The 14,454-nt window shown below is 41.3% G+C and overlaps 1 protein-coding gene across 1 annotated transcript in view; it reads right to left on the bottom strand.

Moving 5' to 3' along the window:
- Sacs (sacsin molecular chaperone) overlaps positions 1–14,259 on the bottom strand; it is a 43,085-nt gene extending 28,826 nt beyond the window's left edge. The window contains exons 1-4 of the mRNA XM_055617381.1: positions 14,040–14,259; positions 9,317–9,404; positions 6,878–6,963; positions 3,963–4,074 (exon numbers count right to left, since the gene is read on the bottom strand). Coding sequence (XP_055473356.1) covers positions 3,963–4,074; positions 6,878–6,963; positions 9,317–9,404; positions 14,040–14,231 — 478 coding nt within the window. The 5' untranslated portion in view covers positions 14,232–14,259. The remainder of the gene's footprint in view (positions 1–3,962; positions 4,075–6,877; positions 6,964–9,316; positions 9,405–14,039) is intronic.
- Positions 14,260–14,454: the final 195 nt, after the last annotated feature.

Genomic DNA, 14,454 nt, shown 5'->3' with positions numbered 1-14,454 from the left:
GAGAATTATAGATTTAAATACCAAAAAATACAAAGCAAACAAGGATATTACCACAGTGTACCATAGTATGTGGAAATTCTAAATAGTTCATCTAAATCATTCTTTATAGATGAATTTTCTTGAAAATGTATGCAGTGTATACCAGATTGATAAGCTGTCCTGTGCTGTTTGAGGTCACCAAGGAACTGGTTTCTGGGAGCACTGCTGCCCCCTTCCATTTTGTGTCAGTGTCCTCTCCAAGACCTCTTGTCACGATGGTCTGAGACCACCTAACTCTGTGACAGAGAGGGATAAGAACAGCAAAGTAGTCCAAGAGTAAAAACACTGTATAATGGAGAATAGCTATAAGGGAATATGTCTCTAATCGATGTTACTACTGTTTATCCCATGATATAAGAAAGTTCTGCAATGGAAAGAGAAGCCAGTTCCACTGTAGGAAGCTCACGATGGGGAGAACGTTCAACGTGGAATTCCAGTTTGCTTGTCTTAACTTCCCTAGTCATTTTCTGTTGCATGCTGGGTCCAATTTGATGTCACCTCTAGCAGTTGCTACTTGTTCTTTTACTTAGAAACCCATTCTGAAGTGAGATTCTGCTCTGCCCCAGACTCTCTACTGGGAACTCCAGCTGGATGTCTTAAAGGGGCTTCCTCAGTATATTTCTGCTGGATGTTTTCAGCAATTGACTTGATGTTTTGCTATCTATCTATCTATCTATCTATCTATCTATCTATCTATCTATCTACCTACCTACCTACCTACCTACCTACCTACCTACCTACCTATATATCTATTGCTATTTATTCTTTTACATTTTTGTGTATACTGAATAAACTCATCCATTCAAAACTGAAAGTATGGCAAACACAGATCATTCTCTAGCTGTATAGAACAGTATGTTAAGAAAACCTACAACTTAAAGAACTTTGTCACTGTATAATTCATAAAGTAGAAATTAACTCCTTACTAATGCTAATAATCACCTTGTAAATATTTGGGGTGTATGATTTTAAATTTGCTTTTATTGATTTCTATAGAAGGCACTGACGGTGTCATAAATAGCTATGAATGATCTAAGTATTTAAATAAATTATTTGAAATGATAATGCTATCTCTAAAGTAGATAGTTTCTTTAACAATATATTATATTTATAGTTCTGAGCAAATACTTTGGCACTCTCTTTTGAGACCTGTTTTCAGAAATCCTAATATTATCTGAATATAAGAAACTGCATCAACTCATTATTCTTTAAATATGATCAATGTTTTCCTTTGAAGTTGCTTAAAAATAACACAGACTCAATAAAGTACAGAGCCTACATGTGGATCCTTGGACCTGTGCAACCTCAAAGCTAGCAAACCACATGGAGATTCCTAATTCTCAAAGAACATCTCCATATGCTTCTTTAAATATAGAATTTTGGCCTGGTCTGGTTTTTGTTGCTGTTGTTTTAATTAGTGCAACTGTTATATGTATTATAGTCAAAATCAATACATAAAACAAATCAAAGCTTCAAAGTCTAATGAGCTCACACCTGTGAAAAAGTACTCAGGAGTCCAGGCCAGTTGCAGCCACAGGCTCAGGTTCCTCATCTATACCAACATGAGAGCTTTCTCTCTCCACACAGGAGTGCTAAGAATCCACTGTGGTATTGATACATTTCACCACAGCACACACCATAGAGAAGAACCCTTAAACTGTCAGCTATTTCTATTACGGTACAGTAAGTCTTCAATATAATATCAATCTTTATGTTACGTCATATAATTTTACACCATATGCAAAAATAGTAATAAATGACTTGTTATTATCCAATAGCTAATGGCCACTAATTTAAAATGGAATCTGTCAAATACTGTATGGTTCTGCCCACTCTCTATCCACTAAAAGTACCAGACACAGAAGGAAAAAGGCCCAAGAGTATGTTTCTTGCCAGAATCTAGGAAAAAAACCATGTAACTCTGATGTATGGAAGGGAAGTAAGAAGCCCAGCAGGGTTACCAGTACACAGCAGGCGAGCACCAGGGAAGGAAGAGCCATCTTCCCCTCTAGAATCCACAGGAAAGCTAAGAGCTCCTCAGGTAGGGGTGGGACTCCCTGACCACCTCCCCTCCCTCTCTTGGAACATAATCAGGCTTGAGCTTGTGCATGCAGTCATGTCTGCTGCCAGTTTATGTATAAATACACTGTTTTACACCTCTGGGTCTTATAATCTTCCCACCTCTGTAGAAGGCACCTCTTACAAAAAGCATTGGAGGAACCAGACTTGTTAAGTACTTGGGCCATTTTTTTTTCCAAAGGAAGAAAAATGACAGATGCCTGTTCACCTGGAAAGCTGGAGTGGATGTTGCCTAACAACCAGGTGGTCTTTTCGCTCTTCTATGTAGCCAGGCTTCCTGAATCCCCCAATTAGCATAAGCAAGCTTAGTCTCTCAATAAATAGAGCCCATCCTTATAAAAGAGGGCCCATGCACTTTTCATCCTCCATAAATAGAATCTATCCTTATGCTTATTACAAATCCTTCCTTTTTAGCCCTTGCCAAACTAAGTTCTGTTTATCAATCAACAGAACTCATTATTATTGTTTTTAAGCTGTGTTTTTGTTTTACGAGGCACAGTCTCTCTGTGTGGCCTTGGCTGTCCTAGATTCCCTCCCTTTACAGATCAGGTTGGCCTTGAACCCATAAAAATCCACCTGCCTCTATCTCCTGAGAGCAGGGACTAAAAGTGTACACCACTATACCCAGCTGTTTCAATATTTTCTTTAATGACGACTGGAAGCAAAAAACCAACCAACCAAACAAACAAACAAAAAAAAAAAACCTTAAGAAATGCTTCTAGGCTCTGTACATTCTCAACAGTACAGCACATCAAACAGTGAACATATAAGCATAACCACCATCACCTCTAGGACCCCATTCTCTCCTCAGAATAACTTTCTATCACTGGTTTTTCAGCATGGTGGACGTGGAAATCAAGGGACGGAGGAGCTGTGAAACAGGTAAGGCTGTATACGGCCAGAACTTGGTCTGCAGTCTCCTGAACGCAAATTGAACACCATTCCAGAAGGCTACATTAAATAATAAAATGAGAGCCAAGAAACTACAGGCTAATCCTTTCATCACTGAATGACTGACTGGCCTCTAGAGGCCTGCACTAGAGTCAGCAAGGTGGCAGGATTCAGAACCAGGGTGCAAGTCTCCTGATATATTACCATATTATATCCATTTCTGTTTACAGATGAAAGCACCACTATCAAGTCTTAAAACTGATACAGAATGACTGCAACCATGACAAAAATGCTAAGTATTCAATATTAGAAATGATGATACCTTCATACACCACCATTTTGTGACTTAAACTTCTCAAACATATTTAAGAAAATGAGCTGAGAATTTTTTCCACAGTTACTATCCATCATATCCAAGTATTCACAATCATCCATCAATTTCAGAGCTGAGCTAAGTTCTATACATATTTTTCCACATTGCAGAGTGCAAGCTAGCTAGCAAGCATCCACAGGTGATGGCTCTCTTATTACTTGCCCTCTCGTTCCCCTTCTTCCCTCCTCCTTTAAAGTCTACGTTCTCACCCCCAGCAGAAGGACAACCTAAAGTAGAAAACAATATACAAACACAGCTTCTTACAACTTCTTTCAAAATGCAAAAATACATGGTATTTATATAGAAGCAGTGTCCTTTATCTTATCCATAATATATATAAATTACAGGTTGAGGGAGCAGAATGGGACTATCTGATTACATTGCTAGCCATTTTATTTTAATTTTTTCCTCTAAGGATACCAACTGACAGAAACATCTTCCCACCAAAAGCAGAAAAAATAAAAACACCTGAATTAAACATACCAAGAAGTACAAATGATAATTACACTTTTTTATTAAGTAAAGTATTGTAAATCATTAAAAATCACCATTAGTAAAATTTACTCCAAATTATTCTTACCCTGATATTGCGCCATATCTTTTGACCAAAGAGTCTCCGTTCCATATTGTGTTTCATCATATAAAAATTTAACCTCTGTGGCCCCAGCATCTTCTGCATTCTGAATTAATTCCTAACCACGAAATATACCAAAAATGATATTAATATAGTAATCTACTGTCCAACTTTGTATTTACCTAAATATTTAAAAAGGGAGTATATTAAAGTGGAAAACTCACTACCTACATGGATAAAGTTAAGCTCTGGTAAGGTTCCTATCAAAAGCAGTTCCTACATACACAGGAGTAGGAAAGCCTTTCCCAGCAATACAAACCTGCAAGTCAGCTGAAAGTGCTGTCATTTAGCCTCTAACTACAAATCCTGGAAGTACTGACAAATCCTTTGTTCAAAGGAAAGTACTCTAATTCAAAACTCTATACAGATTATTCTGAGATGCCTTATGCTTGAACAGCTTCCAACAATAGAGCATCAGGTCTCAATTGTTTACCAAACGTAAATCCTCTTAGAAAAGGGACACTCAATATTTCTGGTCTACACATACCCATAATGGGCAATATTGACAGCCTGACATGCCTGAGTCAGGAAGTACCTCCGTAATGAGAACCATTTATAAAGGGAGAAATATCAATCATCTGTGGGATAGTGGGTGAGCTGGTGGCTGCCCAGAGTATCAATAAAATTCTCAGTCCTAACCAACCCCAAATACTTATAAATACCTAACACCAAAAGTTGAATGGAACTCTGGAGAGCTACCCCACCTTAATCTTCAGAGCCTGTCTACAGTAAGAGAAAATCATTAGATAATAAATTCCGAATAGGCTCCTACTTAAAACAAAGCAAACTGAGGAGATGCTGCTTTAAATGGTTATGTGGAGCTTAGAGAACCATACACACACAAAAAATCACCCTGTATTATCATACTCATCAACATCTGACTTTGGGGAAAGGCACCTTTTAATCTCCCTGGAATCTTGAAATCACTAAATTAAAGAGTGTGTAAGCAGATATTAAAGCAACGCCAATAGGGGAGGCTCTAGAAGAGTACAGATGTCAAACAACTTGGGAAGAAGACAGACTTAAATCAAGCTGGGAGTGGGCTTATCAGGTTCATTAAGTAGATACCAAGGCCTGGTATAGCTCAGGAGTACAGTGCTTGTCTAGCATATGAAAGGCCCTCGGCTTGAATCTCAGAACCAAAAACTGGAGGGCCAACATGTTTGGGCCAGCAGCCACACACCTAACCCTGAGTATGAACACATGAACCTCCTCTAACTACCCAACCATTAGCAGCTATGTTCCTATATACACAGCTGCCCATTTCTCATAGGAGTTTTAATGGCTTAGATTCCAGTGCTTCTCTGTTCAGTCCAAGGAAGTCTTTAAAAATGAGGAAACGTTAATATGATGAGTGGACAGTAAGGACTAAATGGTTAGTAGAATACTATGTCAATTTACAGAAAAGATGAGAGCACTTCATAAATTAGAGTTTGTCTTCACGACTTAAGTATATGATAGCAAGCAGGGACTGAGAAAACTAGAAAACTGAAGCTAAAACACTAAGTTCCAGGCCCCAACTGTCAATCACAGGTTGTACAACAAGTAAAGATGTAAAGAGCTACCCCAAGGCCGTAACCCTTAGGGGACCACTTCCAAATGGATTCTAGGAGGCAGCAAGTCCCAAAAATATCTGGACCCACTTCAGCAAACACCATGAAAGGTGGAGGTTGAGCTAATTCTGAAGAACTACTGAACCTCTTAACCTAACCCTAAAATATCCAAGGAATAGAGATGCCATTGAACTGGCTACAATACAAACATTTCAAAAAGCAAAGGAGGCCAATCTCAGGCTACCTGCCATAGACCTTCCTAGAAGCTCAGACTCATTCCTAGCAAGGATCCTACTCACTCACTCCTGACTCAGCTCCTAACCAACAACTAAATCCTCACTCTGAATCCATGTGGGACATTCAGTCCTCTCTCCCCCCATGGTGACTCCATGGTTATACCCTTCGTTTCTCCAGCAATCAATATAAAAAACAGCTTTCAAATCAGCCTTTTATGAACCCTATTCTGAAAGTTACCGGCCTCCATTCTAAAAATCACTCTGAAGCTGCGCCCGTATCTCTTAAGACAGTCCCTGACAGCACACCCTTTGTTCTGTGCCTATCTGAGCATGGCTACATGAGTAGACCTTAAAACTCTGCTAAGCTAAAAGAGAAAGGAGGGCTAACACACTGAGATGAGGATAATAAGGAAGATGCCTTAATAACTAATCTACGGTCCCAGTTGATTAAGGAGGTTTCTTATTAAACACCAGACTTAGTTTCCACAGAATCTTCTTTCACTGCCTTTTTGTGGATGTTTCACTTTTTTCTGTTAATGAAAACTTAAAGAATGTATCACAAACCATGTCTATAGCTCTGGCACTGAGACTGAAGCAGAAGCATTTTTAGAGGCCAGCCTGGACTACAAAGAGAACCCCACTCCATCCTGAAAAACATAATTCATGGGATCATGCGCAATGTAAATATAAGTAAGTCATTATCCTATTAAGGTCAACTCTCTCACAGAACAAACCTCTAAAGCGTATGTCCAGCACCTCTGCCATGGACTTGTGTTAGGCTACTCAACAACTGGCTGGCTGGCTGATTGGTTGATAGCCGGTGCATAACACCAGGCCTCAGTGCTCTACAAAAGCATTCCTAGAAGAAACTGTTTAAAGAAAGCATGCAGTAGCTTAGTGTAGCCTATTACCCCAAGCCCTCCTCCCTTCATACCAACTGCATTCTCAAATCAACTCCATTCAGCTATGCACCGTGGCCATGGAGGCAAAGCAATACAATCAAATCTAGACCAAATGAAAACACCACATTATTCACTCTGAAAGTAAGCCACAAAGATATTAGATATCCTACCTTAAGGATCTGCCCTCCTTCTGGGTATCTTCTTAAGATATCCTTGAGAAAATCAACAAGTGGTGGAGTTGTCTGGCCAAATCGACCTAAAACGCAGAATATATTTTTAAAAGATTTATTAAAAAAAGGTTTCATGACTTTCTACCTGTGTGTGATCTGGTTTCATGTGTGGCACAGCACAATCCTAGGACCAAAATCCACCAGGTTAAGCAATTCAATAGAAAGGAAATACAATTCAGTGTTATCAAATCTCAAGACTTCTAACTAAGTGACACATTAAGTTACAAAGAATTTTTCCAAGATAAACTAGCACAAAAGGTTAATCCAACAGCAAGCAGCATGACAGAGGGACAGAGGTGTTGCTATTTTCTAAACAGATTAAACTGATGCTTCTTATTGCTCCTGTGATGAGAAGCGGGCCAGAAATAGTGTTATTTATTGCCACATTCTCATTACTCTTAAATCTCATCAATATTCTGATGGCTCTGAAGTTCAATGATTGACTAGGTTAAGAACTAAGTCCTCCTTATACTGTTCTACATCAACTGACCAAGCCATCTTCAGATAGGTGGCAGGAAGGCATAAAGGAGAGGATGCAGGGGAAAAAATTCCTAAAGAACAAGTAATTGGAGCCTAGAAAGATGGCTCAGTGGTTAAGAGCATTGACCATTCTTCCAGAGGACCCAGGTTCAATTCCTAGCACCTACATGCCAGCTTACAACTGCATGTAACTCCAGTTCCGGAGGATCTGACACCCTCTCACAGACACACATGCAGGCAAAACACCAATGGACATAAAATAAAAATTAAAAAAAAAAAGAAAGAAAATAATCAGTCCCAAGGTCATGAAAGCAAGAAAGCTGTGCCTACCCCTTGTTAGCTGCAGCACTGGGTGAGCTAGCTGGGGCAGTGCTGGAGAGCTTGACCTCGTGGCATGGATGCAGGAGAGCTGGCAGTCTGACCAGCTTAGCTACCACCCAGGCCCACCCCAGCATCTACCCCATCTATGAACTGTTGGGAAGTGTGAAGGGGGCAGTCCTGCAGATCCAACGCTGCGGGACCCCCATGACACAGGGCAACAGGCTGAGAAAAGTCCCAGTGAGGTTCCAGTATTGATGGTGTAACAGAAGCCAGAGGCCTGGAAACAGACCAATGACTCATTGCAATGAGTAAAAGTGTGTGGACAAGAGTATACTGTGGAACACACTGGGACACACTACAGCTTCCACAACAAGATTTTTTTTTCTTTTGGGGAGATGGTTGCAGGGACAGAGGGCAGGTACAAAGGGAGACAGAGGTGGATGGGATTGGGGTGAATGATGTGAAATTCACAAATGGATAAGAAGTTAAATAAAAAAATAAGAATTTTTTAAAATCTGCATATAAATACAAAATGCTTATAGAAAGAAACCATCACCATAGGCTGAAACAGAGTATTCCATACTTCAGACTTTAGAATATTTGTACTAGTTAATGAGCTATCTTAAGGATGAGACCCAAGACCAAAAAGAAATTCATGTCTACATAATATATACCTTATACCCATACCTGAAGGTAATTCTACATAAAAACTTTAGTGTGCCTCTGTTTTTACTATGAACTGTTAAATGAGGTGACATATTGAATTTTTCATTGTTGGTATCATGCCAGATGCCTTTGGACTATTTTAGATTTCTGCATTAGGGATTATCAACCTGTATGGATTTGCATAATTTTGACACAGTCATTTACCAAGACCAAGCCTAAGCAAGACTATGTCAAAAGATTGCTCTCACTCATCACACAATTGTGTGTGATGTGAAAATCCATCCACAATTTTCTTCTGGCTTGGGCAACTCCTCCCTATATTCTATAATATGCTCCCAATTCATTTTTAAAATACAACCTTTAGTCTAGGCTACTTTATTGAAATATATACAAAAAGCTATAGATACTTAAGGCTGAATGTGGAGGTCTGTATATACCCATGAAACCATCAAAACATCATTATCATCAACATCACACCTTATCAATCAGCTCAAAACTCTTTATCCCTTTTGTGGAAAAGCATTTAAGATCTCCCTTCCCAGCAATTTTATTGTTTTGCTTGTTTTTGAGACCTTTCTAGGTAGCCTGGACTAGCTTCACACTCAAAAGACCCTCTCGCCTCAGCTTCCTATGTACTGAGAGCACAGGAATGGGCCACCATGCCCCAAGCTGCACTTTCAGGTACATAGTTGAGCAAGCACTAGTCATAACTGGGCCCTTTGCTGTGCAGCAGATATCCAGAGCTCATCTGTTTTACAGAGCTGAAACTTCATACTCTTGGGCCAACACCTCTTCATTTCACCCTCCTCCCAGCTCTCAACAGCCACCATCCTCCCCTGTGCTTCTGCTTTAAAATAAAATATTTCATGGACTGAATTGTGGCATATATTTCAGGTAAAGAAAATATTATACCTCCCCCTTTTAAGCCTTTTGATTGAAGATTTACAAAAAGATGACAGGTTTTGGAGGTCAGATCTCCAATCTTGATCCAATCAGGTAACTGAAAAAGAGAACAACAACAACAACAAAGTGTGATGCACTATAACAGCAATACTACCTTTTCAAAACCTCACCTCAAATGCTTCTCATTCAAGTAACACTGATGAACCGTCTTTACCAAGAAGTGAGTTTCTCTGAAAAGAATGTTCCAGGGGACAGAACAGAATGCTAGTTAAAATCTTTATGTAATAACTAAATTATCTAAATTTAAAACTTAGAATTCTTCTTTAAATAATTACAAATAAAAATAAACCTCTTTCTCTTTCAAGATATAATTTACTCCCCTTCCTTTCTTCCCTCCCTCTCTTTCACAAGCTAGGCAAGTATTCTATCCTGACCTACACCTCCAACCCAAATCATCCCAAATTCACATTTCAAATATGTATAAGATAAACAAAACATCTATTTGATCAATGCCATCAATGTGTATTTGGTGTGTAGCATAGTTCGAGGAACTGCAACAAATCAGAGGATGAAAATTTGGCGTATTAATACACGTGGCAATTTTCTTGGGATTAATCTATATAACATTTCCTAAATTAGCAGCACATTTTTCGTTATTTTCAATAATATCCCATAGAATTGTGTTTCTAGACTTTCCCTTTGGAAAGCATTGCCACAGCTGCCTCTTAAAGGGGTGGGAGTAACTGTAACTTCCCTGAAAACACCTCAGTGTTGCCTCCCTGTTCCTAATAAAGGCAAGCACAAGATAAATTTCTATGACCACAGAGCAGTGCAGACTGTGGAGAAACAGAGCAAACTCCAAAACTAGACTAGCTTGTTTTCCATCTGTGTCCTCTTTCCAATCTACTTACATGGTCTACCTGCACTGACCTCTTCAACAGTCGTAAAAAATAAACACGACTCCAAAGCTTACCTGAAGGACGACTTTCCTAAGACATGCTTCACAGTCAGAGCAACTGTCTCCATATTCCCTCACTGACATCTTAAGGCTCTAAAACTTAACCTGGGGAAAGGTGCGCTCACTAGCTTTTGAAACTTCTGGTGCCATTTCTTCTTTATTTCACATTTCAACCAATGGTGTCACCACCTACAGTCACTTGGAGATGAGAGAGGGGAACATCTCTCTCCGCTCTAACTGGCATTTCTCCACTCCCAACAGCAACTGTCGCACCTCTCCTGGGTTTCATCACCATCTCCCATTTGATCTCTTTACTCTCTGGATGTCATCTTTTGTCTGCTCCTCTCTCTGGGTATACTGTTGAGGTCTTTGGTTATAAAGCATATTCACATCATACACTTGCTGACCGGAGAACTATGCTGTGAAAACTAGAGAATGTTGCACACAGGTGCTTAAAGAAATATAAATGAGAATACCGACTGCCACTAGCAAAATATCACACAACAATGAACACCGAACAGCCAAGATACATACAATTAAGATAAACATGCACAATGAAATATTGACTAAAAAAAGGAATCCAGCTTATTACCTAAAGAATGATAAACTCCTTATAATGGGCATAACCAACAAAAAAAGGAGACAAAATATTTAAGTTATATATTTAGGTTATACATACACATGAAATTCAAACACATGGCTATCTATAATGTTATTATGGATTATCAGTCCACTGGCTGATTAACCATCTAGTTAATTACTAAAAGGAAGTCGTACATAAACCAATGTTCACTAGTCCAATTTAGGATCACTAATGTGCACTGGAAGAAAATGCAAAGGAAGAGAATCTAAGAAATCTCCAGGTTTTAAAGAGAATCAATTGCAGGAAATGAGACACCTAATCTAAGTGCATTTAGTTTAGATACAATTGTAGGTCCAACAATTAACAATCTGGTAGACTATAATCTGTGTGGCTATCACAGGGCAATGACTCTCCTAAAGCACAGCTGGGCTGTAGAGATGTCCTCAGCAGTACTATCTCCTATGGAGTATGCCAAGATTCAGGGGTTTTACAGGCCCTCTCCCCTTATCTCCTGGATACTAAAAGGAAGCAAAGAAATGCCCCCATTCTCCCCACAGATCCAATATGCTCCCTATTCAAAGTGCCCATTTCATTGTTTTTTTAAATGATTATAAAATCATTAGAGCCTTGGTCTTCCTAGCCTCTTTCTCCCTTACAAATCTCAGATACACATCTTCAATTATTAGCAACAGTGACTCATATTAAACAGTATGATAATGTAACTATTCAGCAGATCACCCAACACCTCTTCCTTTTTAACAGTGTCAAAGACACAGGGAAAGTCAAGAGTCAAGAGTCAAGAGTCAAAAGCTAGGAATGGGGGATAGGGGAAGGACATGACACACTTGGGATAGGTTAAAAGACAGAAAAGTTAAATCACCATCTACTATCTATTATCATCTCCTGCCCACCCTGAAATATTCAGAATTTAATAATATCAATCTAAAAAGCTGAGTATGGCATGGGACTCAAAGGAAAGTCTACCAGACAAAAGATGACATCCAGAGAGTAGGGAGATCAAATGGGAGATGGTGATTAAAATCCAGGAGATGTGGGACAGCTGCTGACACAAAATGGTTCTTCTGAGCATTAAATGAGGTGGTAGGTAGAGAGGCCACAGCACAGTGTCTGGAGCACAGCAGGGTGTAGAGGATATAGAACAGGGTACAGACAGTAACCTTCTTCCCTAACTCCCCAAATACACAGAGAGAGATGCTAAACAGCAGCCATGTCCTATCTCCAGCTCTGACTGCTCTTTCCATTTTGGATCTGCAGCTATGAGCTGATTTCCACTCTCTTTAGAGTCACAGACCTTAGAACTGACTAGACTTACAAGTGGGAAAGCAGAACCTAACAGAACCTAGTTTGGCTCTAGTTACATACACATGGCAGCAGCAAGTTGGATCTGGGTCACCCACTTCTCCGTTACGTGCCTTTTCCTAGCTCCTTATACGGTTCACCCTCAGCTAGACCACATATAACCACAAATTGACTGCCACACTTCTTCCAGAATGAGCTGCCTCTGTCTGTCATCTGCTAAGGAACCCTTGTTCTCCTGGTCTGACTCCAGGCTTACAAACATGTTCCATAAAGCCTTTAGCCTTATTCTATATCCACTGTCCATCCTTTAGATCCATTTGGCATCTAACTGCCATCATTTTGTCCTTTTCAAAGTTCCTGTATATCCTTTCATTTACTTATTTGTAGTTTGGGGGGGGATGTACATGACTGTACAGTGAGGGCACATGCGTGAAGGTCAGAGGACAACTTTGTAGAAACAGTTCTCTCCTTCTACCTTTGCATGAATTCCCAGGATTAAATTCGGTTGTCAGGCTTGCACAGCACTGACCCATCTCACTTCTCCCACTCTATGCTTTCAATTTCACCTCATGGCCTCACACCAGATCAGTGACGGCCCTAGATCTCTTTCAACCTCCCACCCAACCCAATTCAAACAATATGAGCACTTAAACCACCCACCCACCCCAAATCTGAGTTTTGCAAAGGCATCTGTAAAAGCACTTCCAATGGTGAGAGCTACAACTGAGTCATGTAACCATATGTAGATATGGAATATACGACAAAGTAGAACCAGAAGTGAAGTAGGCATACACGCAGTCAGTAGACCCTTAAAGGCAGGTGAAGATGAAGGTGGCACAGATAAAAAGAAAGCAATAAAAGACTGTGTTCAGCTCCTTCCGCAAGCCAACGTCTTGCAACCACTTTACTCCCACCCTGGGTAAAGTGATAAGAAACAACCTATCTGTAGAGAGGCATAAGAACAGGTTCTTCAGAAATCTAGGTCTAAGTGTGCAGGAAACTGACCCTGGTGTATAAAAAGTCAAGCCCACACTGGAGGTTTGTGAATTGAGCAGTATGGACATCCAAGTAGATGTCATCCATGTCACTCATTACTCCTGTAATTTCATTTGCCTTGGAAATGATGTTCTTCATCACATAAGAAAGGAAAGATATTAAAGTTAAAGAATAAGATTACCATGCAAGAAAACTGTAGAATTTGCCCCATCATTTAAGAATACATTTGAACATGTGAACTGTTCTTATATTCCGAAGTATTGGTGTATTAAGCCATCCATTAGCACTTGAGAAGTTTTAAGTCCCCTCAAAATAACAGTTTGAGTATTAAATCACTTCTGAAGATCTTTTTCTGCTGTAAATTTCTGTGATTCAAAGAAATGAGTGTAGAGAACTTGCCCAGCACGTGCAAAGCCATAGGGCTCAGCCCCAGAACCACAGAGGGAGTGAGAAGGGCTCCAGAACAGACCGTTTTTTCAAACACTATTCTTGTTAAACTTAGGAACAGAAAAACAAGAGTGATGATTCCGTCCTAAAAACGCGATGTGCGTGAATTTCAAAAACTCCTCGGTTCACAAAGCCCACCAGTTAAGATTCACAAATGTGAAAAGTGTAAATTAAAAACCACGCCCACAGACACACAGACACACACAGACACACACACACACACACACACACACACACACACACACACACACACACACACACACACAACTACCGGCAGGCGCATGCTCCCGCCGTTCTGCTCCAGCTATCTGCAAAGCTCTGTTGAATCATCTTAGCATCTGTCTTCCGCTGCAGGCGGGGCCGGCGAGTTTCCTGCCGCCGGCGTGCGACGGCGCCCATCTGCTCAGGCCGGCCGGGCTCGGACCTACCTCCCGGTCTCCGCGCCACAGCCGCTGCTCCGCCACGGGGAGGCCGGTCTCGGCGCAGAGGCGCTCCTTGAGGTCCCGCGCGGTAGCGGTCGCCGGCACCGCCACGGTCCTGCAGCCCACGCAGCCGCGGAGCACGGTCACGCGGACCCACCTGCGGTGGGCAAAGAAGGGACGGTCAGCGGGGTCCGCCATGGCGGGCGCCCCCCGCCGCCGCCGCCGGCCCCGGGGCGGGGATCCTCACGGCGCAGGCCCGCGCCGCCGCCGCCGCGCTCTGCCGCAGCCCGCAGAGGGGGCAGCGGGAGGCGCCTCTGCGGAGGAGGAGCGAGCCCCGGCGCGCCGCGCGCTCCCGACCGCGAAGGGCCCGGCAGGCGTCGCCCGCGGGCGCGGCGGGCACGGCGGGCCCGCGGGGCGCGCG

Source organism: Psammomys obesus, unplaced genomic scaffold, assembly GCF_907164565.1.
Source record: "Psammomys obesus unplaced genomic scaffold, mPsaObe1.curated_primary_1811, whole genome shotgun sequence".
In the NCBI taxonomy this organism is placed as follows: Eukaryota; Metazoa; Chordata; class Mammalia; order Rodentia; family Muridae; genus Psammomys; species Psammomys obesus.
The sequence above is the reverse complement of the archived record's forward strand: the minus strand, read 5'-3'. Positions and strand labels throughout refer to the sequence as shown.